Source organism: Elephantulus edwardii, unplaced genomic scaffold, assembly GCF_000299155.1.
Source record: "Elephantulus edwardii isolate Elephantulus edwardi_28Jun2011 unplaced genomic scaffold, EleEdw1.0 scaffold00007, whole genome shotgun sequence".
NCBI lineage: Eukaryota > Metazoa > Chordata > Mammalia > Macroscelidea > Macroscelididae > Elephantulus > Elephantulus edwardii.
Window position 1 is genome coordinate 24,967,375 of NW_006399757.1, and position 25,397 is coordinate 24,992,771.

The window sequence follows — 25,397 nt, forward strand, 5'->3', positions numbered from 1 at the left end:
GTGTACACACTGGAAAAATAGACAGGTGATTATTTTGAAAGGTAATGAGCCCAAGATCTTTCCTCATCCAAAAAATTGTGGCAATTAAAAGAAAAAAGTAAATTTCTGAATTAAACTTAGTGAACTCTTCTGGAAAAAAAAAAAAGAGCTTGTAGAATTGTTCCTTCTCCTGGAGTCTCTGGACAGATCGAAATCCTGCAACAACAGGGTGGCTAGGAGTCATCCTCAACTCAATGGAACCTAACAACAACGAGGGATGTGAACCTTGAGAGGCTTTCCTTTTTGAGGCATAAACCTCAGCAAAGCTGAAGGTTGAATATGGCTGTTGCCCCTCCCCCACCCCCAAGCTTGATCATTTCCTGAGAAACCTGATTATATCAAAGCTGATCATATCAAAGACCAGAGCAGACAATGGATCCTGATAAGGGTCTGAGCCTGATCAAAATAGCTAAAACCTAACTTAATTAACACACCAAATCTTGAGAAATACCATTTTAGTCCTCCCCAGAACCCTTATAAGGACTTCCCCCCCCCCCCCAGACTGCCCGCCCGCCATTTCGATCCTGTCCACGTGCTGTGCAGCCGGGTCACTTGGTGTCCCTTTCAGACGGCGCAATAAAGGCCTGTTATTTCTTGGGACCAATATCTAACAAGAGTGCTTCATAAATTAAACTCTAACACAGGTAAAGAAAAATTGCTGTTGCTGGATTAATTTAGTCAAGGATTTCTCGAAAGTCAAGGTTTAGTTTTGAATGAAGTATTATCAGTTTCTCTTCCTCTCCCTCCCCCGTCAGATGGGAAATGTGCCGACATAGTAACAATGTTAAGAGAGGCACAAATAAAAAAGCATGAACACCCAATCATCCCGCTCATGTACTACCAGAAAGGGATCCAGTTTCTATCTTTGACAGTGATCATCACTTCAAAGAAAGGAAGTTGAGCTATTTTCAGCTGCAGTTCGTCCTAAAAATAGATAGATAGATCAATCGTTTCCTATTAACTTTTGTTAAGTGCCATCAATTAATTTATAAGTATATTATGGATGCAGATCACCAAGTTCGGTTTGGGTACCAACCTCCGACTTTTCTTTTAGCAGCTGAGGACTTAGGCTCTACTTGGGCTCTTTTCCTGTTGACATTACTCTTAAAATTCCCGAGCTGCTGAAGAGGTTTTTTTTACTACATTCCAAACTGCAGGAGATTTTTACTTCCTCAGTCTGAGGGAATTTTACCTTGGCAGTATGGAAGAAGAAAATGAACAATGGAAATCTTGTTTTGACTTTCGTTTTCTCACTGTACAATCCTCAGCCTGCAAAACTAGCCAGAGACTGCTCTATAGCCATGTAAATTTGTCTTATCCTCTTACAAAAAGTTAACCATCAAACTATTTACCTCTTAATTTAAATCTCAAAAAGCCCCAGGGCTGCAGGCCAAATTACTAGCAACTATAGGTGCGAAAGGTTGTGGTGCCTGAGACTGGTGGTGCCAAGTGTTGAATAAATCACGATAAAATTAGTCAGAAGATGATCTTTAATCCTCCCTTCTTTCCTCTTTGTAAACTTTGTTTGTTATACCGATATTCTTCGTGCCATTCTCTTTTTTCTGGACTCCAAATGGGTGTTCTTGTGTATCTAAAGAACAAATCTCATGTTCAGGAATAAACCTGTTTAAGTTTCTGTGAGATTTTATTATTTTTAACAGCAGTTATAAGTGAAAAGAACAATTTGGTCTTTTAAGTCACTACTAGTTCTCCTTTTAGGGTACAGCGGATCTTCTGGCTCCAAGTCGCAAGCTCTTGCGAAAGGCCAGACGTGCCTTATTTTTCCTCCGATTAATTTTCAAGCGTCGCGCCTTCCAAAGCCCCAGGGAGTCACGCTCTCTTCTAATCCTATTGGGTAAAATCCACGCCACTTAAAGTAGAGGGCGGGACAGCCTCTCTCCGGCGCGGAAAGTTGACGTCACGCAAACCGGTTTGTGCGCCTTTAGTTGCTCCAGACCGTTGTTCGGCGTGCGGAGTGAAGATCGCTCTGTGGCGAGTCGTCGCCATGGCCATTTGTCAGTTCTTCCTTCAAGGCCGGTGCCGCTTTGGAGATCGGTGCTGGAATGAGCATCCTCGTGCCGGGAGTGCAGGCGGGGCGCGGAAGCAACCTCAGCAGCAGGCCTCAGGTGAAGCACCCCTAAAATCTTTGCGGTTTTCCGGGCCGGAGCTGGACCTACAGTTGGGGAGGGACAGCGGGAGGGGAAGCGAGCGGCCGGGGAGCAGGCAACCCGCGGGGTCTGACGCCGGAGTGTGCGGGTGTCGGTGTAGTGTTCCGGCCCACTGGTCCGGTGACCCAGTGCACGTGGTCGCGTCGGGGCGTTTGCCTTTGCCAGTTTTTGCATGTTACATAGTGTTTACAAAGCAAATGAGAAGATATTTGGCGTTGACTGTTCACATCAATCAAAGATATTTTCCAGTAGTTTCAGGGACCTCTGATGGTCTAGTGGTAAGAAGCAGTGCTGCAGTCTCAAAGGCACACGGTTCTGTACCAGCCGCTCCGCGCGAGAAGGATGGGCAGTCTCCTCCCTTGCGATTAACTGCTTCTGAAAACTCTCCTCCCTTCCGAATAACTGCTTCTGAAAACTCGCCGGAGGGTCCGCTGTGAGCCGGTTCCGAGCGGGCTCTAGACACCTTGTTGATTTTCCTTGGTACTTTTTTTTATTATTCCTTCATCGTTGCACATTTTCCTTGCTGCATTTTATATACTTTTTAATAGAATTATCACTTACAAGCAGAGGCTGACAGGCTTGGCCCGAATCAGGATTTTGGTGAAGTCGTCAACTTTTTGGAAAATGTGCTAACAGCCGTAGAGCCAGATTGAAGAAAATGGCACGTATTTAGAGATCCCCGGCGGCGCAGTCGTAGAGCAATGCTGCTCGCAGAAAGGCGTGTGCACACCTCTGGTGGTTCGAATCCACCTGTCGCTCGGCGAGGGTGGGGTAATATCTTGCTGCGCATTTTATGCAACCTCTTAGTTCTGATTCCGCAGCAGTGCCCACTGAGTCTCTGAGGATGGAATTTGGAGAGTGAAACGCATTGTTAAAACCAAGGGGCATATTGGAATCCCTTTTAGTGCACTTTGGAGAGTTTGGAGTATTACTTTAGAGTAATTGTAGATGATACGGAAATAAAAGAAATTGTATTTGAAACCCCTTCACAACTCTGGCTTTAATGGGCACAGGAATAGTTAGGTTTCGTTTTCTTTTAATTTAACCTTTAAAGATGGTACCCCGGGTGTGTCACCCTTGCCTTAACTAAAGTTCATCTAGTCCTTAATCCGCGTTTTGTATTGAGATTTATGGCTAATCCCTCCACTTCTTGACGTACAACCGTTTTACATCATTCACAAATACCTAATGAAATAGTCCAAACCAAAAATAAGATACCCTTAAATCCTACTTGAGACTTGTTCAAGCAATCTTTTATTTTACTAAGGTTATCCGATCAACTTTTCTAACATGAGTGTTCCGTCACTTCGATAATTAATATTTTTAATGCCATATGCCCTCATTCAGTGAGAAGCAAAATTAGTTACTTTGATCTTGGTAATTGATGATAAATCAGGTGGTAATTGTGATAACCTTTTTTTATTTTTAATGGACAGAGGACTTAAATATACATTTCTCAAAGAAATAAGTGTTCTAAAAACACCCAAAATGCACGTGAAAGATACTGTGTCCTTAAACCAAACTAAATTCATTGCATTGGAGTTGGTTCTGACTTCTGACGCAGTCGAGCTCCCTTATTAGATTTTCAAGGATACAGGGGGCAGAGTATCTTTTCCCCTGCAGAGTAGCGGGTAGATTCTAACCACCTGTCTTTAGAGTTGGCAATCCCACTACAGACAGGACTTCCTATTCAGTATCTTTGGTCTTTTTTCCTTTTGTTGCTGTTGACTTGACTCTGACTCAGAGAAAACTGCTCTGTGGTGTTCAGTGGCTGATTTTTCAGAAGTAGGTTTCCAGGCCTTCTTTTTTAAAAAATGGTGTGTGTGCGCGTGCGCACCATCAAATCGGATCTGACTGGTACAGGAGGAGATTGTCCCTCCTCCAGCAGACCATCCGGTGGATTCGAAACGGGTACCTCTGGGAGTGTAGTGTAGCTTCTTGCCACTAGGCCACCAGCGCTCCCTTCAGGCCTTCTGAGGTATTTCTGATTGGACCCCGGCCTTTTTAGTTTGCTCACTAACTCAACGCAGTCCGTCCAGTAGGTTCTGACTCATATTGACCTCTCCTGTGGAGTTTCCAAAGCCATAGAGGAAAACTACTCATCTTTTACTGTTTAAGCCACAGGTGGATTTGAACTATTGGAGTCGCATAGCTCAGCTCTCTACAGACTACACCACCAGAGATCGTCTTTCGGTTTTAGTTGTTAAAACAACTGCGGATGACAGAATCTTACTTAGCTAACACAAGGGCGAAATAATAGCTATCAAGAGTATAGCAACACAAACCTGATTCCAATGACGTTAGATATGCAACTCAAACTCCACAGTTTGAACAGTTGTGACATTGAGCTTCCTTCCCACAACTCTAGCCACTTCTAATCTAGGTTCAGTAGTAGTTCATTGGAATGGTCACACAGGAATTAGAACACTAACAAGTTTCAGTTCCTATGTAGAAGCGGTATTCCAGTCAGGACAGCCTCTCAGGCATGCTTGTAGGCAGGGCTCTTTTTCTGACCCTTGTCCTTTGCCAACTTTTTGAACTGCCACACTCCCTCTGGAGACTATTTATCTCAATAAGAGCATCTCAAAGATTAGTACCTCCTGCTTAGCTGGATAATAAGGTAACAAACAATTCATAGGACACTTGCCTATAAAAATGAGAGCTAAGCATCTGGGCAAACGTAGACATGATGCCAGACTCCAATTAGGGTCTCCAGTTAGTTTTCTAGCAAACCAAAGGAAGGACTTTTCAAAGTTTCAGTTACTTGTGACAGAAGTGTCATAGTACTGATTTGTCTTTCAGTGGAAGTTAGATTTTTGCCTTTAATGCCCATCCACCTTGTCATACAGCTAATGGGGATGTTTTCATATCGACCAGACCTCTGCCAGTTAGGCATGTTCTCCGTGTTACATCGGCTTCTTCCTTCGTGTTGGTGGTGAGACCTTTGTTTTATGCCAATTTAAATCTCATTGCTGTCAGAACTGACCAGTCTCTGTGTTAGCCTTCTGTCCATGGTTGAGATAGTATGGCACAGGAATAGTACATGATTCCTATCTGTTCATAGGGTCCCTATGAAGTCACTTAACTCAAGAGACATCTAACAAAACCCCAGAGGAGTTCTGGAGGCCATTGTACTGCTGACCCAAAGTGGTTCAGCATCTACCAGTCGCTCAATGGAATAAAGATGAGCAATCTCTTCCATGGGAGTTAGAACCTCAGAAAGTTTGCTGGAGGGTCAGCTGTGAGTTGGTTCTTGATGACAGTGAGATCTAGTCTAAGGATTGATGTTTTCAGTTGCTTTATATGTATATGAAAGTGAAAAAAGGAAGACCTGAAAAGAACTGATACTTTTTGAATTGTTGGTGAAGAGTACTGAATATGGGTAATGAACTGAAGGAACAGACTAATTCTGTTGGAAAAAGAGCAGCCATTCTGCTGCTTAGAGGAAAGGACGGTGAGATTGCCTCTCCATACTTTGGACAATGTTGCCAAAGGGATGACATGCTTGGGAAGGTGGGAGGAGAGGAAAACCCTCCCACAACAGTAAGTATACAGTGAGTGCAACAATTAGCTTGAGCAGATTGTGAGGGATGGTACAGGATTGGGCAAGGTTCTGATCTTGTACATAGGGTTATATGCAGGGTTTCTATGACAGCACCTGATACTCAGTATTACTCAACAGATGGACACATAAGATGTGTGTGTGTGTGTGTGTGTGTGTGTGTGTGTGTGCATTAGAATTTTATTTTCATTCATAGAGATAGGAGCAGTTCCAACACTGTAATATGTTATGCTTTACAATATACCTACAATTTAAAATGCATAGTAAAGTTAAGAAATGAAATTTTAAAATCTTATCTTTGAAACAGTTCACAGTCAAGTTTTCTTTCTTGTTAGGTAGTACCAGACGGTGGAATGACGGTAATCAGAGATCCTCCAGTGTGATCCAGCCATCCAGTTTCTCCAAGTCTCCGCCATTAGGGGGCAGCAGAGATCAAGTGACTCCATCAGGCAGCACTCTTGGTTCTGGAACTTCATCTAGCAGCAGTGGAGATTTGAGATTATCTCAGAGCTCACTTACTTCACTTAACTCTGATGAGCAGAAAGATGAAAAGAAACTTATGTAAGTGAAAGGCTTGGGAAAAATTAACATTCAATGCTCATTTTTCCAAACTACAGGTGTTTTCGTAAGTAAAGTTACATATTTAAAAAAAAATAATCACATCAGGATCTCATAATTCAAGAGTCACTGACTTTCTAATGCTAGTTTTGGTTACATTTGTTATAAATGATGAGTTCTTTACGAATATGAACTAATTTAAAGTGATTTAAATAATTTATCAAATAGTCACATTAGTTTTTTATATTCACATATCTTAGAGGTCATTTACATTATCTTTTTTTGAAAATGTCAGTGACATTTAGTAGTATAGCTATTTCTCATTTTAGGACAAGATCTGTTCCTGTCTCTTTAAGAATTTGTAGTTTAGTTGGAATAAGAAGATACAGTTCTTACTTAACATTACATTATTGTAAGAAAGAAACCTTGAAGCAATTATTGTTGTAAGCTAACCAACAGAGCAGTAGTTCAAACCCACCAGCCACTCCTTGGCGGAAAGATGTGTCTCTTTGCCTTGTAAAGAAGTATAGCTTGAGAAATCCTCTGGGTAGTTCTGCTCTGTCCTATGGGATTGCTATAAATTGGAATCATAGCAGCAGTAGGTTTTTAGTGCAAGAAAAAAGCTCAAAGCTTTTTCATTTAAAAACATTGGTGGTTTTTGTTTTGTTTTGTTTGTTTTTTAATTTTAAGATGATTGTGATGAAAACTTTGTTTCCAGTAGAGTAAGGTTTGATTCAGTGTTTTCCACGACAGTGGCAGTCAGATACTTTGAATGTCTTTGGCTTTCCACGGTCCTGCTAATAATCCAATCTCAAACATCCAGGACACTTGAAAGGACTTACTGCCCTCCAACACTTTCATTTCAGGGCTTTGACTATTAATTTGTCTCCATTCTGCTTATTACTACAAATCACCTGAATTATAAAAAGTTCAGATCTGTTCCTGTTTATTTCATTGACCATGGCAGAACCAGTTTGAGGCTACCCTGCAATAGGGCAAGTAGGAATTGCTTGGACACTGGTTATTTGTAACTCCAAGATTGCTGACAATCTGAACAATAACAAACCAAGCCCTCCATCCTATATTTGTTACAATTCTGAGTATAATAACAGTATTCTTTCTAACTGCTATCATTCAAGGATTCTGTACAGGGGAAAACATTTAATTTACATTTGATTCTTCCCATGACTTTGTCAGCAAATTAGCTGTAACGACACGGGCTTGTTTTCCCTATAGCAAAGTGAGAATTAGGCAAAATCATTTCTTCTTTATTTTTATAGTTGTATAATTCTAAAGTAATTATTGTGTGTTTTATGTCTTTGAAAAATCTATGGTACTTTGTTGTCACCTAATATATAAGCTAATAGTTTTATGTATTATGAAACCAAAATTATAAAATGCTCTGACATGGTAATATTTATGTCAATGAATAGAAAATCCATTTTATGTGCTATTTTAAAGGCATAGTCTTCAGAAAATAGAAGAAAAATCTGAAATTCTGTATTAACTAGAGTTTAAAATGTTAGTCATGAGAATCATAAACTGTAACAAGCAGATGAAAAAGATCTTTTGTTCTTTTTTTTCCCCTCCCAGAGAAGGAACTATAAAAGATATGGAGGTTTGGGAATCATCAGGACAGTGGATGTTTTCTGTTTATTCTCCAGTGAAAAACAAGCCTAATGTTTCAGGTAACTTAGGAATTATACTTTCAAAATATGTTCCAAAACTTATTTCTAAAACTAAGACCATGCCAAGTGAAACAGTTAATAGCAAACTTGGGTACAGTTAAGAGTCTCAACAATGTATCTGAGTATTCTGGCAGGATTTTGTAATCTGGTCATTGAGGTTGTGGGATCTTTATTTTTAAGATATAGCTCTGAATAAGAGACCAAATGCTATTTTGGGGGTTCTTGTACATAAAGCTTCAGAACCTCTTAACTGCCTGCCATGAATAGAAGTTCCATTTGATCGACCACTTGGTTAGCTGGTCTTTTCTATCTTCAAGAACTGTCATTAAGACCTAATAAGATCCCTTCTGTAGATAATTGTTAGAAGGTGAAGATTATCTGGGCTGTAGGAATAGCATTTCTATAGAATATCTTTTTCCCTCCTATTTGCCTATTACCTCTTGTTTCTTCCTCTATTTGTTCAAACCCTCTAAGCCTTTTCTGGGCTAGAACCACCAATCTTTCTGTGCCAATTCTGAGTGGCTCTGAACCTCTGTCCTAATGTGGAAACAGTAGGTACCTGTAAAGAGGAGCTCTTAGGATTCCCTGTCTCTCTGCCACCTCTCTCTGTTTCAATTCAACTTCTTCATTCTCTGTGCTTATGTCATTTGTGTTAGGTGCTGTTCAGTTAACTCCCACTAATAGATCTAAACCATGCCTGATCCTGTACCATCCTCAGAATCTCCACTGTGTTTAGTAAGTCTTTAGTATTTTGAATGTCTTCCAACCTGAGCAGCTCACCTTTTGCCAGTGCAGGACAATGTTACACTGTTTTAAGGGCCTTTTATTTCAGAAGTGGAAGAGTAGTTTTGTGTCTTAATCTGGAAATTATGCTGAAACCTGTCCACTGGGAGTGACCTTGCTCATATTCGAGATACTGATAGTGATGGCATAGTTTACAACAACATAACGGCATACAAGCTACCATAACAGCAAACTGACAGACAAGTAGTGGTGTGTGCGTCAGCACTCTTGTTCATTCACTCATTCATTCAATAAATATATGCCCAACTCTTTTCTGTGTACCAGGGCTAGAGTGATGAGCATGACAGAAAAGATCCATCCCTTATTAAGTTCATGTTCATGAGACAGCAAGTAATGGAAATAACTAATTCCAGGTAGTATTGTCTTCTGTTAGGATAAATAATATTAAACCTTTCCTAATCATTCATGCTACAAGGCAGATTCTTAACCTTTTTTCTACATTCTTCTAATAATTCATATCAGAGACCAAGTATACAGCATCTGATACTCCTTAACAAGGAACCCTGGACACAATGATTAAGAGCTCAGTTGCTAACTGAAAGGTTTGTGCTTCAAACCTAGATTTCACAGGGAAAAAAGACTAGTTACAAATTTGGCCTAGGAAACCCTACTTTGTCTCAGTGAGATCACTCTCAAGATTCAAAGGCACAGGGGAGCTCTGGTGGCCTAGTGGCAAGAAGCTGCATTGCAATGCCAGAGGTGCATGGTTCAAATCCACCAGATACTCTGCTGGGGAAGGAGGGACAATCTCCTCCAGTACCAGTCAGATCCGATTTGACGGTACACACACAAAAATAAGAAAATAAATAAATAAATAGATTCAAAGGCACACAGCAACAATACTTATATTAATTATACACTATATTAATAAATTAGGGAGCTCTAGTGGCAAGAAGCTGCACTGCAATCCCAAAGGCATACAGTTTGAGGCCACAGTAGAAGTATGGGCAGTCTCCTCCCATACAGTTAACTGCCTCTGAAAACCCACTGGACGGTCAGCTATGGATCGGTACCAACTCTATGATACACGGCAACAGCTAATAAATGATTTTATATATGGGATTAAAATTTGACAGCCCTATTCCTGAGATATTTTTCAGGAACTGTACAAGTTCAGAGATGGTTTTTACATGTACACACACTCATTTATATATTTAACTGATTACTAGTCAGCAGTTTTTATGTATCATGTTGATTGGCATTAATACCAATCTTTAGTGCCACTAAAAGTAGTCCCTTCTAGTTAGTAAGTTCAGTTAGACTGTACTTAGTAATTGGTAGTGTCACTGTTCCCCTCCCTGCCAGACTTCTTTACTCCACCTACACTTGCATGGTATTCTGGTGGTTCTTTTGTCAGTGCTGTAGTTTCCTGGCCACTTCTTACCTTAGCTTTAGAAGAATTATCGACATTTTGCTAGAAGGTAAATTGAGCAGGCAGCTTTAAAGAATTATCTCAGGATGATAATCTTAGGAATCCTCTACTCTTAATTGATCCAGTAAATCTGGACTTTTATGGAATTTGAGTTTTTATTTTATTGTGACCTTAATTAGAATAGCTGATAGTCATGTATTGCATCTGTCTTTGTAAGGAGCGCTGGTGGTATAAGCACAGAACGTTGGTTGCTAAGCCCAAAGATTGGCATTTGAATCTAAACAGCAATTCTGAGGGAGAAAGATGGGCTGTCCCTTCCTGTAAAGATGACAACCTTAGAAACGTTTTGAAAGAAGGTGTTAGGAGTGGGAACTGAATCAAGGACAAGTGATAGCTTGTCTGTGTGTGTTAGGGAAGAGGAGTATGTTGTGAAATTTCTCAGCATAACCTTTATAAATTTGTCTTTATCCCTTGTGGTTTAGTGGCATAAATGCGAGTTTGTATAATATTTATCCTTCTGTGATCGTCATATTTCATTCAGTTTAATGTCTTCTAGACTCATTCAGGCATTGAAACCATGACCCTGTTCTTTAAAACCAATGAGCCCAAATACTTTATTACCTTTACACCTTCTAGTATGGTTGAATTTGTTCATTACCTGTTATTTTTTTGCAGAATTGAAGTTTTCAACTTATAGGACCATGTTATGTATATGTATGGGATACTCTTTTTTATCTTCTCCCCCTCCTTCCTCCTTTCTAATTGCTTTGTCTTAAGACTTAACAGTAAAATATTGAATAGGAGTGGTAATGGTGAATATCTCTGATTCTTTGGAACCAAGGTTGAGTGTCTCAGTCTTCTCCATTTAGTGTAATACTGGCTGTGAGGGAAGATGATGGGTACTGTTTCATCATGTTAAGTACTTTTCCTTTTATTCCTGTTTTGAGTTTAGAGGGGGAGATAATGAAGAAAAGGTTTGAGTTTTCCCTTTCACTGTTTTGTTTTTTCCAAGTGATCATAATTCTTTTCTTTGGTTAATAAGATATTTTACATCAGTTTTATAACCACTCTTGTATTCTTGGAATTAATCTTTTTTGGTCTGGTGTAATTGATACATTGTTGAATTCTGTTCACTAGAATTCTGTTGAGAATTTTTGCATTTATGTTTATTAGAGATGATCAATCTGTCATTCTTCTAATGTCTTTATCTGACTGGTACTGGGGAAATGCTGATTACATACAATTTTTTATCTCCTCTTTGTATTTTGAAGACGGACTAGAATGGTGTTACTTGTTTTACTGTTTGCTAAAAGTCCACATTAACAGCAGCAATGGGCTCAGCTGTCTCAGATGATGAGAGTGACACAGAATAGGACAGGTTCATATGGTCACTATGAGTCATACTTGACTTGATAGCACCAGTAACTGTCTAGTGCTTTTCAGAGAAGTGATCAAAAATTCAGTCTGTTTTTATGTCATGACCCTATTTGGATTTCTTATTCTGAATATTTAAAGAGCTCTGGTGTAGTTTCTAAACTGCTAATCCAAAGATTTGAATTGATGAGAGAGATGAGCAGTCTCCATCTACATAGAATTATAGCCTTGGAAAACCAGTGCAGAATCATTTTGAGTCAGAATTGACAGCAGTGGGATTTATGTTAGTTTTAAGTAGTTTATGTGTTTGTATGAATTTGTTTTTTCTAAGTTGTAAAATTTTATGAAGTTCTTTTGTGATCTTGTAATGTTAATTGTTTGTAATGTTGTAATCCTTTTGGATCTGTTGTGATGTTTAAAAATTTCATTCTTTCATTATTTGCATGTTATCCCTTTTTTCTATCTGACCCCTGATTTGTGTATTTTATTCATTATTTAAAAGAACCAACTGGTCCTGGTCATTGTTTTACTATTCTGTATTTCATTTACAGTATTTCTGCTCTAGTCCTTACTATTTTCTTTCTCTTAGTTTGGGGCTTTTTCTCTTCTTTTAAGATGTTGAATTAGGGTATTGATTTGAGATCTTTCTTTCTTTTTTTAATGTAGGCATATGTCACTATGAAATTCCTGACAAAGACGTCAAAAAACTATTACTAAGTTTTCTTAATGAAATAAAGGAAAACACGGGAAACTTGTTAGAAGAATTCAGGAAAACAATACAAGAACAAAATGAAAAATTCATTAAAGAGGTAGAAATCTTACATAAGAAACAGTTAGAAATTCCAGAGCTTTATGATAAAATAACAGAAATAAACAACACTATAGAAGAACAGGCAAGTAGAGTCGAGGCAATGGAAGAAAGAGTTAGTGAAATAGAAGACAAAATTGATGTTACACGTTTCGAAGAATATTTGGAAAAAACAAAGAAAGCTGAACAGGAAATAATGGTTTTGGAGGACACCATCAAGAGAAACAATATACGCATAATGGGAATTCCAGAGGGAATGAGAGGAAGTCCAGAAAAAATTTTTGAAGAAATAATGGCAGAAAACTTCCCAGATATCATGAAAGACAACATTTTAATTGAAGAAGCTCAACGAACCCCATCTTGGTTCAATCCTAAGAGAAAAACACCAAGACATATGATAATTAAGCTTTCCAAAACTAAAGATAAAGAAAGAATTTTGAAAGCAGCTCAAAAAAAGCAAAATATCAAATATAAAGGTATCCCACTAAGAATAAGTGCTGATTTCTCCTCTAAAACTATGCAAGCAAGAAGGGAATGGGATGACATATACAGAATCTTGAAAGAATTTAACTATCAGCCAAGGATACTATACCCAGCAAGACTGTCATTCAAAATTGAGGGTGAAGTTAAGATATTCCCAGATAAACAGGAATTAAGGGAATTTCTAACTACCAGACCTGAACAAAAAAAAAAAGAAAAAACAGCCAGAAAGAAAACAAACAAACAGCAACTGAGGATAGTGACGTTGAATAGCCACTTGAATACATATCACAACAAAATTATAGGAAATCTAGGATGCAAAGTTGAAATGAGCAATAAAAGGAATTGTGATTAGTTTAATACAAATTTTTACACACTGAAGAAAAAAGCAGTTTTAAGAAATAGCATTGTTTTAAATGTAGGACATTAAGTTTATAATACTTAGTATTACCCGCAAAGTAAATAGATCAGCTAAATGAAGAAAAATGACTCAATACTAAAAACAGCAATAATTAATAAAAGGGAATTTTTTTAAAGCCTGAAAGTAAATGGGAACAAAGAAGCCATCAACCTCACACACAAATATAACAATAACAAAATTTTTATATAAATATGTGGATGAAAATATGGCATATCCTGAGGGACATTGGAGCAGAAGGGTAAAAATATCCTCAAAGGATTGTGGGCATAGGGAATAATACAAAAAAACCCACAGTAATTTAAAAAACAGTATTAATATTCTTAGCAATATAAGTATCTTATAAATAGACTTGAAGTAAAAATTCATCAAAGCAAAGAACTTTATATGACAACCAATCTACCCAGAAAACATAGCAGTTATAAAAATCTACATATCTGATGTGAAAGCCTTGAAATTTATAAAGCAAATACTTGGAGAATAAAGGATTTAAATGCTGTAGACTAACAGCCAGTTAGACCTAACTCATATTTGTCTGTATTTTAACCAGATAACAGCACCTCTGTATATGTTCTATAGGACTGTACACTGACCATTCTTCAGAATAAAGAAACCATTTTCAGGACACAAGATAATGAATATACTAAAAAACCAGTGAGTTGTAGAAAAATTTAAAAATAGTAAAAATCTTTGGGACGTAGTGAAAGCTCAGCGCTTAGCATAAAATTCAAAGACTTAATTCTATACCATTGTTACACTTTTTTATGTTGACTTGTATGATTTCTGTTATGTTGCCATTTGCGCTTGTGATGGATAAAGCATTGCCTAAAGTGGTTTTCATTTGAATCAAGGTAGAAGCCATGCTGTACTTCAGAATGTAATTGATGAAGAAATAAAACTTATTTTATTAAACTTGACCCTGGAATACATCTTTTTAACATCCTGTGACAAAATGGAACAGTTGGTGTGCTTTACCACATACCTGACTTGTAATAGTTTAATTGCATCTCAGTTTTGATTGAAAGAATATCAATATAGCTATTTGAAGTTAAACATGTGGGATGCATTTTTCCCTTCAGAAAAAGAGTGGCAATGTTATTTCCACAACAGAATGGAAACTTGGGGCAAAAGTTAGAGTTAACACCATTTTCTGCTGACATGAATCTGACAGCTTCCTTAGTTTATGATATAGTAGTGACATTAATGTGAATTTTTCTATTTTATGTAATACGCCGACATTAGTTCTGCATAGCTTGGTGGACAAGTATTTTGTAAATGAGTGAGGTTGAGGAAGAAACTAGGTGATTGCACCAATAGGCTCGAGTGTGTCAGGTAATAATGGCACAGAATAGAACAGTTCAGATGTGGTATTTCTATGTGTTGTACTCTGGCACCTAACAACAATGCATGATAAAATTGTACATGGCTGAAAAGTGTAAGAGACAGGTTGATTTTTATGTAATAGTATAAAAAAACTTCTATTAAGGGAGCTCTGGTGGCCTAGTGGCAAGAAGTTGTCCTGCAATCCTGAAGGTGCATGGTTCAAATCCACCAGATGCTCCACTGGGCAAGGAGGGGCAATAACCTCCTGTTCCAGTTGGTTCCGATTTGATACACAACAGGAAAAAAATAAAAATTTATATTACTGTGGTTTGAGCTCTTGTAACTTTTAAGAAACTGTCAAATTTGGTATACTAATGACAAATTTATAGTCTTCTGTAATGGTGCTGAATTTTTTTCCTTTTTACAAAAAAAAAATTCCAGAAGTCTTGAAACTAAAATAGTTTAGTAACTAGGAGAGGTCTGTCTTTAACATATCAGCTAAAATAGTAACTAGGAGAGGTCTGTCTAACATAGCACCTTTTAAGAACTATATGAGATTAAATTGCTAATAGCAATCCAATAAGGTGAGGTAGAAATTTTAAGGAAGCAGAGATTTTAATGGGAAAGATCAACTCAGAAGAAGATAGTTGTGCAAGTCAGAGGTCAAATGCCCTTAAATTGTACATTTAAAATTGGTATGTTTTGCTGTAGACTTCAAAAGTACATATTTTTTTAATCTTCCTTTCCCAACATGACAGCAGACAAACTCGCAGGCAAACAGGAGCGTCTTAACAGTAATATTAAACCAATCATTGAGATTGATTGATAAAACATTGCCACTTGGGGAGTTTTAAAAGACATTTTCTTTTTTACTTTGTTTTAATTTTGTGTGTAATAAATGCTAGTACTATGTAATCCCTATAAACATCTTTGGGTTCTTTAATTTTAAAAAACTAGAGGGTAGAAGCAGAGGGATGAAGATGTGCGGGGGTAGGGATTAATCATGGAGTTGTACAATTTGATAAAGGGGTGAGGCAAATTGGAAGAATATGGTCTGGAAAAGTATTTCAAGGGTTGTTCTTAATTAGTGTAAATTTTAAAAGTCCCAAAACTTAACTAGAAGCTTCAAAACATTTGTAAACCTCTGCCATTGTTCATCTGTATAGAAAATAAAGTTTATACTGAAAGGTTGGTGGTTCAAACCCACTAGCTGCTCCACAGAAGAAAGATCCTTTGTCTTCAGAAAGATATATAGCATAAAAAATCTGGACAGATTTGTAAAGTTGCTGTCACAGCTCACTAGCAACAAATTTATGGCAAAAATACTTTTCTATCACCTTTTGGGTTATTTATAAAACAGTAAAAAAAAAGCTTTGTGTTATGTGTGTCACGTGTTTGCCTGTGACTGGAGGGAATAGTCCCTGAGGAGGCTTAAAACTGCTGGACTACAGTAGTTGGCCCTATATTCACTGTCTTGAAGCTGAGTCAAGAATGAACAGTGTCGATTATGGGAAGAAGATCAGAGGGAAGCTGGTGGTGGCAGATAAAAGGAGTGAAAAGGCTCATGAGATAATAACAGTACTGGCATGTTTGATAGTGATGCCTGAGTCACTGTTGTGTGCCGTTGAGGACCAACCCATAGGTGACCCTCCAGCAGGTTTTCAGAGGCAGGAGATTATCCATACTACTGAGCAGGATTACAGCACAGATTCTTAGACTAGAGCCAGCAGAGTTTCTTAAGTCACTTAAGTGTTAAGATGAATCAAACCAAACCACCCTCAAGTTGGAATCAAAACCTCCAGTGGTTTTTGTAGGGCTATAAATCCCACAGAAAGTTTTCATATCTTCTGAGATGCCATTGGCAGGTTTGGTGCGAGTAAAAATGAGATGAGTAATCCAAGGCTGGGAAAGCCTGGGGCTAGATCATGTTGGAGCTGGTTTTAGGAAAAGGGTATGATTCAGGAGTAAAAAGCACCAGCTGCTGTATGAACAATGTATGTGTCAAGGAAGGTTTGGGTAGCAGGATCATGCTGATGAATTGGAACAATTACAAGGGCTTGGTGCTGTAGCACTGGAGAAAGGTCAATTTTCTGTTCGGTTTTAGAACTTGAACTGGAAAGATGCTGTTTGAATGTTGGAAAAGGGGAATCCTGGTCTTGGGTTTTTAGTCTAAGCAGTTAAAGGGAATCTGTTGTCTTGAACTTGGAGTTAAAGGTACCTGGGTTATAAGGAAATCCAGGGAATATAAATTGAATATTTGCAACACTTTGTCATTTATGTGAAAGGATCCATTGAGGGGGTATTTGTCTTTTCATTCAATAAATCATACATTCTGTTCCATAATGTTAGTTACACACAATGTCTGATCATTCAACCTACCATGCCCTTCTCTCATTCAAGTCAAGTATTCAATATCCATTAATTTTCTACTCCCACCTGTAATGATAACTAGATTGATAACCTCTGTAAGTAAACCTGATTTTTATAGTAGTGGTCGTTATGGGATTTGACCTTCTGTGGTTGACTTGTTTCAGTCAGTCTAATGCCCTCTAGACTTACCATGTTTGATGGATGTTTCATTAGTTTTTCATAGTTAAAAAGGTTATATAGTTGCTGTAGAGAAATTGTACAAAAAAGTTGAATAAACTTTCTCATCACAGGTAGCATTTTAATGTTTTGTGTGTTTATGTTTCTGCAGGTGTAATTTTCACTTTATAAATAAAAGTTTGGCCCACTTCATGGTCTGGGTAATGGTCGAAGCCTCTAAAGTGCTTGTGTATTCTTAGCATATCATTGAGGACCCCTCAAACTGGAAGAAAACTCCAAAAACAAACTAGACTTTACCCCTCCAGCAGGTTTTCAGAGGCTGTAAATTGCAGGGGAGAAGATTGCCCATCTTCCTGCCAGTGGGTGGTGGAGTTCTACCTGTCTTTCAGGATGGCTGTGTAATTCCTTGTTTGCTAAACTACCAGAGATCTGTTGAGACACCCTAGATTCTTAGAACCTATTTGGTAGAAGAGTTCATGGTGTTTCTAAACTTTAGCTGCACAAGTAGAAGTTCCAGCAAAGAACCTGCCCTCTGACTAAGAGGAAAGCCATTTATCATTTAATAATGTTAGATAACACAACCATCACAACATACGCTTGCCGTTGAACTCAGAACCCATCAAGTTTCTGAGGCTTTAACACAGGGAGGAGAGTGTCCGTCATTCTTCCCCTACAGAGTGACTGGAGGATTCAAACAGCCAGCCTTTTGGTAGCCCAACGAACTGTTACCTGGGTTCTGGCCTCAGTCCTTTCAGTGCTTCTGCTTGGTCTTCAATATGACAAATTGCTTTGGGAACTTCACCTTTCTTAGAACTTTGTAATATAGTAAGGTTGTACTTCTGGTAGCCTAGCGATGAGAGAGTTGCACTCCCAGATCGACAAGAGTTTGAATCTGTCAATTGCTCTGTTCTTCCCATGCAGTTTAATGGTCTCAGAGGGTCGGCTGTGAGTAGGTTCCCTCTCACAGCAATGAGAATGAGATCGTACTACCTCAACAGTGGGAACAACTCGAGTCTTCGGATGATTAGCTATACATACACTTGTCCCTATTTTGTGGGACATAACAAGGTCTGGTGAGGTAAAACTGTAGGAGTTGCGTGCTAACCACCACGATGGGCAATCTCCTGAGCTCACAACCTTGGAAACTCAACTGTGAGTGAGTGCTCACAAAGCCAGGTCCACTATTTAACAAAGGCCGACACCGGGGCAGAAAGTTCTGGTTCCTCTTAAAGTGGTACTGTTTCATATAAACCTCGCCAAAGTAACGTGGGGGGTTATTTTTCCAGATTAATCCAGTGGTGATGCGTGCCCGGAACATTACCTAGCACTCACAGTACTTCCGGTGTTGACCACGGCAAAATTTACATGTTAGCCTTTTTGTTTTCACTTTGTCACTATTTGTATAAATAATTGAAGCAACTGGGAACATCCTTGTAGTAACACCATTTGTTTACAAAACTAATTACTTTCTGAGGTTATATCCTAGACAGTTACAAGGGCACGAACATTTTCAATGTTCTTTCAAAATACACTTTTTAACTTAATAGCACTTAGAAGTATAATTCATCAACTCTTTTTCTCTTATAAGTTGTATTTTAAAATTGAACTTCACACACACACATAATTAACGAAGTTGTTGGGAGTGTTTGAGGGTTTCAGTGAAGTGGGTGATTGTGACTGCAGGCAGAGGGCGGCCACAGACCGTGAGCAGGCAGCAGGAGGCGCGGAGCTTGTGCAAGGAGGGTTGTAATGAGTTGCAGCAACTCGACCGCATCTAACGAGCAATTTATACATTAAGGATTTTAGGTTTTCTTTTTTCAAACTTTTTTACTTACAATTTTGTGTGTGTGTACCGTCAAATTGGATCTGAATGGTACAGGTGGAGATTGTCCCTTCTTCTCCAGCAGAGCAGCTGGTGGATTTGAACTGCTTACCTCTGGTATTGCAGAGCAGCTTTTTGCTACTAGGCTATCAGAGCTTGCCTAGTTTTTTTTCTTGTGATTTTCATTTACTAAGTTTATGCTTTATTTCTTTTAATTTTGCATTATATAGTCTCTATTACACAGAATTGTTAAAGTTAAAATATGTACGAGAGGAGATTACTCCGCTTTTTTCCTTGCTGGTGGTGATGCTTGTGTGCCAGCCAGCCAGAACTGACCCACAGCTGACCCTGCGGCGGGTTTTCAGGGGCGGTAAATTGCACGGGAGGAGATTGTCCATCCTCCCCTGGAGCAGCTCATGGATTTGAACCATAAGCCTTCGGGATTTCATTACAACCAGAGCTGCTTTCCCCCTTGAAGGTGTATGGAAACCACCAGAAGGCACAGTCTTTGGATTGGTATGGCAACTCCTATGGATTAACTACCAGAGATTTTTCTGTTACTCCTTTCACTTCATTTTTTATTTTAATTCTCCATTCAGAAATGTAATCTTCAACTATATTAAAAGATTAAGTAGTAAAGACATCATACTTTGAAAAGTAGGGAGTCAGCGAGACAGGCTGACACACTGACAGTGATGGTGGAGTTGAGCATGGTGGAGACTCAAGGATGGTGCAGGTTAGAATAAGGTTTGACCTGTTCTTAAGGTCACTACATAGTTGATTCCACAGATCTAACAACAATAAATTTTAGGCTTTGGACTTTTCCTTTCATGTATGAAAGAAGGAAAATAATGTTAGTGTATTTTCTTGTCTAGTACCTACCTAGCTTAAAATATAGAAAAATAAAACTTTTGACATATATTTTAAAGATTCCAACTGATTTCTCACTTCAGGTTTTACAGACATTTCCCCAGAGGAGTTGAGGCTTCAGTACCATAACTTCTTAACCAGCAATAATTTACAGAGTTATGTAAGTTTATTTCCTACCTACCTCCATAACAGATGAGCTAGCTGTTAACTCTCTTTTCACTGTTGGCAATTGTTTGTGTGTTAAGTTGATGAGATCTTGTAAAGTTTGTTTTTCTCAATAAAATATTTTATTAGAATTGATTAATCTATTATATATTGATTATATAGAATGATAATATGCTTTGCTTATAGTAATAATTGTGTCTTCAAATCAGAACTGTTTCATAGCTGACCGTCTAGCTGGTTTTCAGAAGGTAAATTGCATGGGAAGACATTGCCCATATTTCTCTCGTGGAGCAGCTGGTGTGTTTGAACCAGCTACTGTTGGGTTCACAGTGTAAACTCCTTACCACTAAGCCACCAGAGCTCTCCTGAGTAATTAAGAATATCAGTTTGATTAAAAATTAATTATGTAGGAATCAGTCCTAAAATGCAGATCCTTTTGTCATTTGGGCATCTCTTAGATACACAAACCTTGGTTATTGCTGCAAATAATAAATAACATGCAGTCTTGTACTGATTAGCATTCTTACTTAGAAAATTTTTTATAGAAGTTCCAGCTCCGAGTGGTAAGTAACTCTATATTGCTAGGTACTTGTGATGCTTCAATCAGTTCATATAAACAGTTGGAAAGTGAGGAGAGAGTACTGTACCTGGAATATTTTTGGCAAATAGGAACAGGTCAGTGTAAATTTTTTGTTGAAGTCATAAAAATATATTATAAAGTTTTTATTATTTTGGAGGATAAGGATATAGAACAGTTATTACACTGGTTGACTTAAACAGTAGTATTGATTAAATATTCTGTTTTTTTCTGTTTAGCTAAATTTTGTCCAACAATTAATAAATCAATGGCGGCACAGGGTAAATGAATTAAAAACTCTAAATACATCAGCTAACGTGACGTTGGTGAGTACTAACATATCTTCCTAAGGAATAGTGAGTGTATTGCTGGTTGTTTTTTTTTTTTTTTGCAGAGTATATATAATTTTAGATGTAAAAGCTCTGTCAATATTGATAGATTTACAACAAAAATATTGATATATTGTTAAGAGCTGAATTATCATTTAGAGTCAAGGAGCTAAAATTGTCTTCTCTCTTTTCCTGTGTCAGAAAAGTATAGATAATGATGCTTTTCTAAAAATAATGGTTTGGAAAACATTACATGAATTTAATTCATGCACCTCAGATTGGTCCATTCCTGTACCAGTGTATACTTTGGTCACGCCTGAAGAACATTCATTCACCACGTTCCTTATCATGTACAGAAATCTGCTTATCTCCAGAGTCCATGGTCCTGACGATAGCATGTTTATTTCCTTCCAAAAAGTGATGATTACTTCCATAAAATGTTCTTGAGAACTTTATTTTAAAACGTTATTTTCAGAATTTAAAACTTCTAATTTCCCAGCCAGTTTCTGTTTCCACTCTCAAAAAGGATATGATAGAAATATCATATCTTAGTGAATGGCCATTTAACAGTTGTGGCAAACCATTGCTTATTTAACTATGCTTCCAAAATAATTTTGACTAATGTCCAAGCCAATTTCTTCCATTTTTAGATTGTTGTAATTCCAGTAGAAACTAAGTATAGAAATTATCTGTGGAAAAGACTAGATCCCTAAAAATCTTTGTAATGCCATTAGAATTTAGTAGGATGTCTTGAGTGCATTCTGGCCCTGGGTAAGAGGTGGCCCACCGTCACCTTTTTTTTCCTCATGGCTGGAAGTTCCCTGCTTTTCCCTGGCTTTCTTTGCACTGTTGTTCCATACATACTGTTGGACAGCCCACCTTCAGCTAGCTTATCATGTATTGATAGTTCATTCCTTCTTTGCTGAATAGAACTCCATTGTATCACTTACTCATTACTGTCTAGTCTGAACCAACACGTAGCTGGCCCACCATTGGATTTCTGTGGTTGTGAATCACATAGGAGATTGCTCATCCTTCTCCCTAGTGGATCCAAACCACCAAAGAGGTGGTGACTTTGGGTTAGTAGTGGAACTCCCTAGAGCCCTAATCCATTGTGTGTTGTTGTTATGCGCCATTGAGTCACAACTGCCTCATAACTGGCCCTCAGGTGGGTTTTAAGAGGCTGTAAATCTCATGGAAGGAGATTATTTCTCCAGTGGAGCAGCTGGTGGGTTAAAACCACATGCCTTTGAGTTGGCAGTACAGTTCCTTACAACTTGGCCACCAAAGCTCCCTAATCCAGTGTATGTTGTTGTTTTATACCATTGAGTTGGAACTGGCCCATAACTTATCCTCCAGTGGGTTTTCAAAGGCAGTAAATCACACTAGAGAGTGCCCATTTTTCTCCTGTGGAACAGCTGGTGGGTTTGAACTATATGCCTTTGGGTGGGCAGTGCAGCTCCTTACCAGTAGGCCACCAGAGCACCCTAATCCATTGTAAAGACACACTATAGTTTACCTATCTCTTTAATTGTTGATTAATATTACACTGGAAAAAGTCCAGACCAAAATAAAAGAGAGTACATAATCTATAATTCTATTTATCTAAAGTTCTGCTGTTTTTGTTGTTGTTCTTGTTGCTGTTGTATGTGCCATTAAGTCTGAAGCAATGTACAGCTGACCCTCCAGTGGATTTTGAGAGGCAGTAACAGGAGATCACACAGGAGGAGATTACCCTTTTTTCCCACAGAGCAGCTAGTGGACTTGAATTGCATACATTTAAGTTGACAGCATAACTCTTTACCCATGAGGCCACCAGAGTATTACTTAGGATGAGATATGAACATATAAAGCTCTGGAGAGGACACACCTCGCCTGTACTGATAGAAAGCAGATGAATGATTGCTGTGTGCTAAGGGTAGGGAGGGTGTTGCCTGGGAAGAATCATGTAGAAAGTTTTAGGAGTGCTATACATGTTCTAAAATTTTATTACTGTGGTGGATATACATTTTTCAAATGTCATTGAAATAAATATATTTTAAAATGAGTATATTATAGCTTATATAAGTTACATATTGAATTACCTCAATAAAGTTAATTTTTTGAAAAATATTGGGGCTTTTAAATGAGAGTAATCAAGTTGCCTAGGTAAGACTTCTTGGAGGGAGGAAGTGATGAGTTCCTTATAAAGGAGATAATACAGCAAGCAGAGATGAAGCACATCATTTCTAAAGCAGAAACTAGGATACTCTAAATTAAGTTAATTTTAATAATGTTCTTTTTAGAATGTAATTGGGTGTCTACTTCAGTTCAAGCATTAGATAGAAAGTTAATTGATTATCTGGTAAAGATTCCTTTTAGCTAATGCTTAGATTTCTTAACAACATAAAGACATTGAAGTATACAACTAGGATTTTTAAAATTTTAATGTGTGCTCAATGTAGAAATGAAGAAAGTACTTAAATAAAATTAAGATGATCCATAATTCTGTCACCTTGAATAATATGCAAGTTATTCTGATTATTGTTTGAGGTGGTGCTGTTTTCATAGTATCATGCATCTTATTAAGGGTGTTTTCTTGTTTTAAGTATTAAACTACATTTTAAGGAAAATTTTTAAAATTGGATTTAACTGTGAAGTATACAGAAAAGATTCTTGAGAATTATCCATCAAACACTTTAATATCTGCATGTTGTTTTTAAAGCTCTCGGATAGAAAAGTCAGTCAACCAGCATCTGCATTTGGATTTGGCAGTCGACAAGGCTCAGCATTTGAATCAGCAGGTAATTTATCAAATAATGCAGAATTTCACTCATAAAGCCTGAAGATATGTTTACTGTCACTTTAAATCACCTTGCATTAAATCATGTTCCATTATGGAGACTTGATAGGCTTATCTCATCCAGCACTTACGAAGGCAAGACCAGGGTAGGCGTATTGTTCAAGAGACCCTACAGCACAGAATTAGAAATACATTTTGCTGATGGTTTTACAAGAACTTCATGAGAATAGATAACTCTGGTGGCAGCAGCAACCTTGAGAACAGTCTTGCCACTGAGTGTGATCCTGTGATATTGTCCTTATGCCACAACTTAGTCGAGATGGGCTGGCAAACCTCGGGTGAAAGTCTACTGTCTAGTCAGTGAGGTTGTCCAGATGGGCTGGCAAACCTCGGGTGAAAGTCCACTGTCTAGTCAGTGAGGTTGTCCACAGTTTCCTCTGTTCTCCTTGGCTGAAAGTCAGTTACAGTAAGAAGGGAATTAGTAGCAGAAAAGACAACAGCAATGTTTAAGTGAGTTTTTCTAGCTTCTCATGACACTTGTTCCAACAAACTTATAAATATCTACACAAGGCAAAGATAAAGAACATATGGGAGGAGTACGACTATTTCCTTGGTCTCATGGATTTTTGTTCTCTTTTTCTGGATTTGTAGGTTTTCCAGTGAATAACAGTGTCCGTGATAATGCTCAGAATTTTAGTTTTAAATTGAGCTCTGAGAACTCTTCGGCGTTTGGGAGCCAGTCGGCATTTGGGGCTGCCCCGTCTGCCAATCCTGCCATCACGACGTCCACTCCAGCTTTTGGGTTTGGAAAAACAGAAGGCACATCTGCATCTTTGTTTTCATTTAAAATTCCAGCACCATCTGGGTTTGGATCACCTGGATTTTCAGCATTTCCATCAACCTTGGCGCCAGGCTCTATAGGAGCTCCAGCAGCGCCAGGCTTCGGGAGTGGTACTTCTGGAGGAGGCTTTGGTAATCCAGCCTCACATCCGAATGCTGGCTTTTCCAAACCATCAAATAAAGTCTTTGGAAATAGCAGCATTGCTGCTTCTCTGCCAATCTCAAGTGGCAGCATCAAAACAGATAATATGTTATTCACGCCCAAGGATCAGCTAACAGCAGAAGAATTGAAACAATTTCAATGCAGGAAATTTACTCTGGGAAAAATTCCTTTAAAGCCACCACCTTTGGAGCTTCTAAATATTTAGAAGGGCAATATGTAAATATAAAAGAAACAACTATTTTATAATTAGATCTTAAGTGCTTCTTATAAAAAAGGAGGGATGTATACATCTGCACACACATACATAGTCATAAAGAAATAATTATGTTAAAATGTAAATTAATAACTATGGAACACAATGTACATAACTCTGTGGAACACAATGTACATGCATGAAATACAACGTATATGAATGATAAAAATATTAATAAAAAACTGAAAAAATGGGGAAAAAAAGAAATAATTATGTCAATAATAGCTAGACTTTTAAAATTTAACATTTTTCTTAAGCTGTTTAAGTTAAAAAAACATTACCTTCTCAGCAAAGAAGGGAATTTTCTTATTATAGTCATGAATGGACTCGAAAAGACTCAGTGTGAACTGAAGTACTTTTCTCATCCCATGCAACTTTACTCTGTCATCCTTTAAAGCTAAACCTTTATTTATTTATTCATATTGTGGAGATGGGACAGGAAAGAGATAATTTCT

At 38.0% G+C, this 25,397-nt stretch overlaps 1 protein-coding gene across 1 annotated transcript; it reads left to right on the plus strand.

Annotated features, from left to right (window-relative positions):
* Nucleotides 1-2,044: 2,044 nt before the first annotated feature.
* Nucleotides 2,045-24,894, plus strand: NUPL2 (nucleoporin like 2). Its single transcript, XM_006880294.1, has 7 exons — nucleotides 2,045-2,165; nucleotides 6,105-6,330; nucleotides 7,921-8,015; nucleotides 19,917-19,993; nucleotides 20,815-20,901; nucleotides 23,609-23,687; nucleotides 24,338-24,894. The coding sequence occupies exons 1-7, from the start codon at nucleotides 2,045-2,047 to the stop codon at nucleotides 24,892-24,894; spliced, it is 1,242 nt and encodes a 413-aa protein (XP_006880356.1).
* The last annotated feature ends 503 nt before the right edge of the window (nucleotides 24,895-25,397 follow it).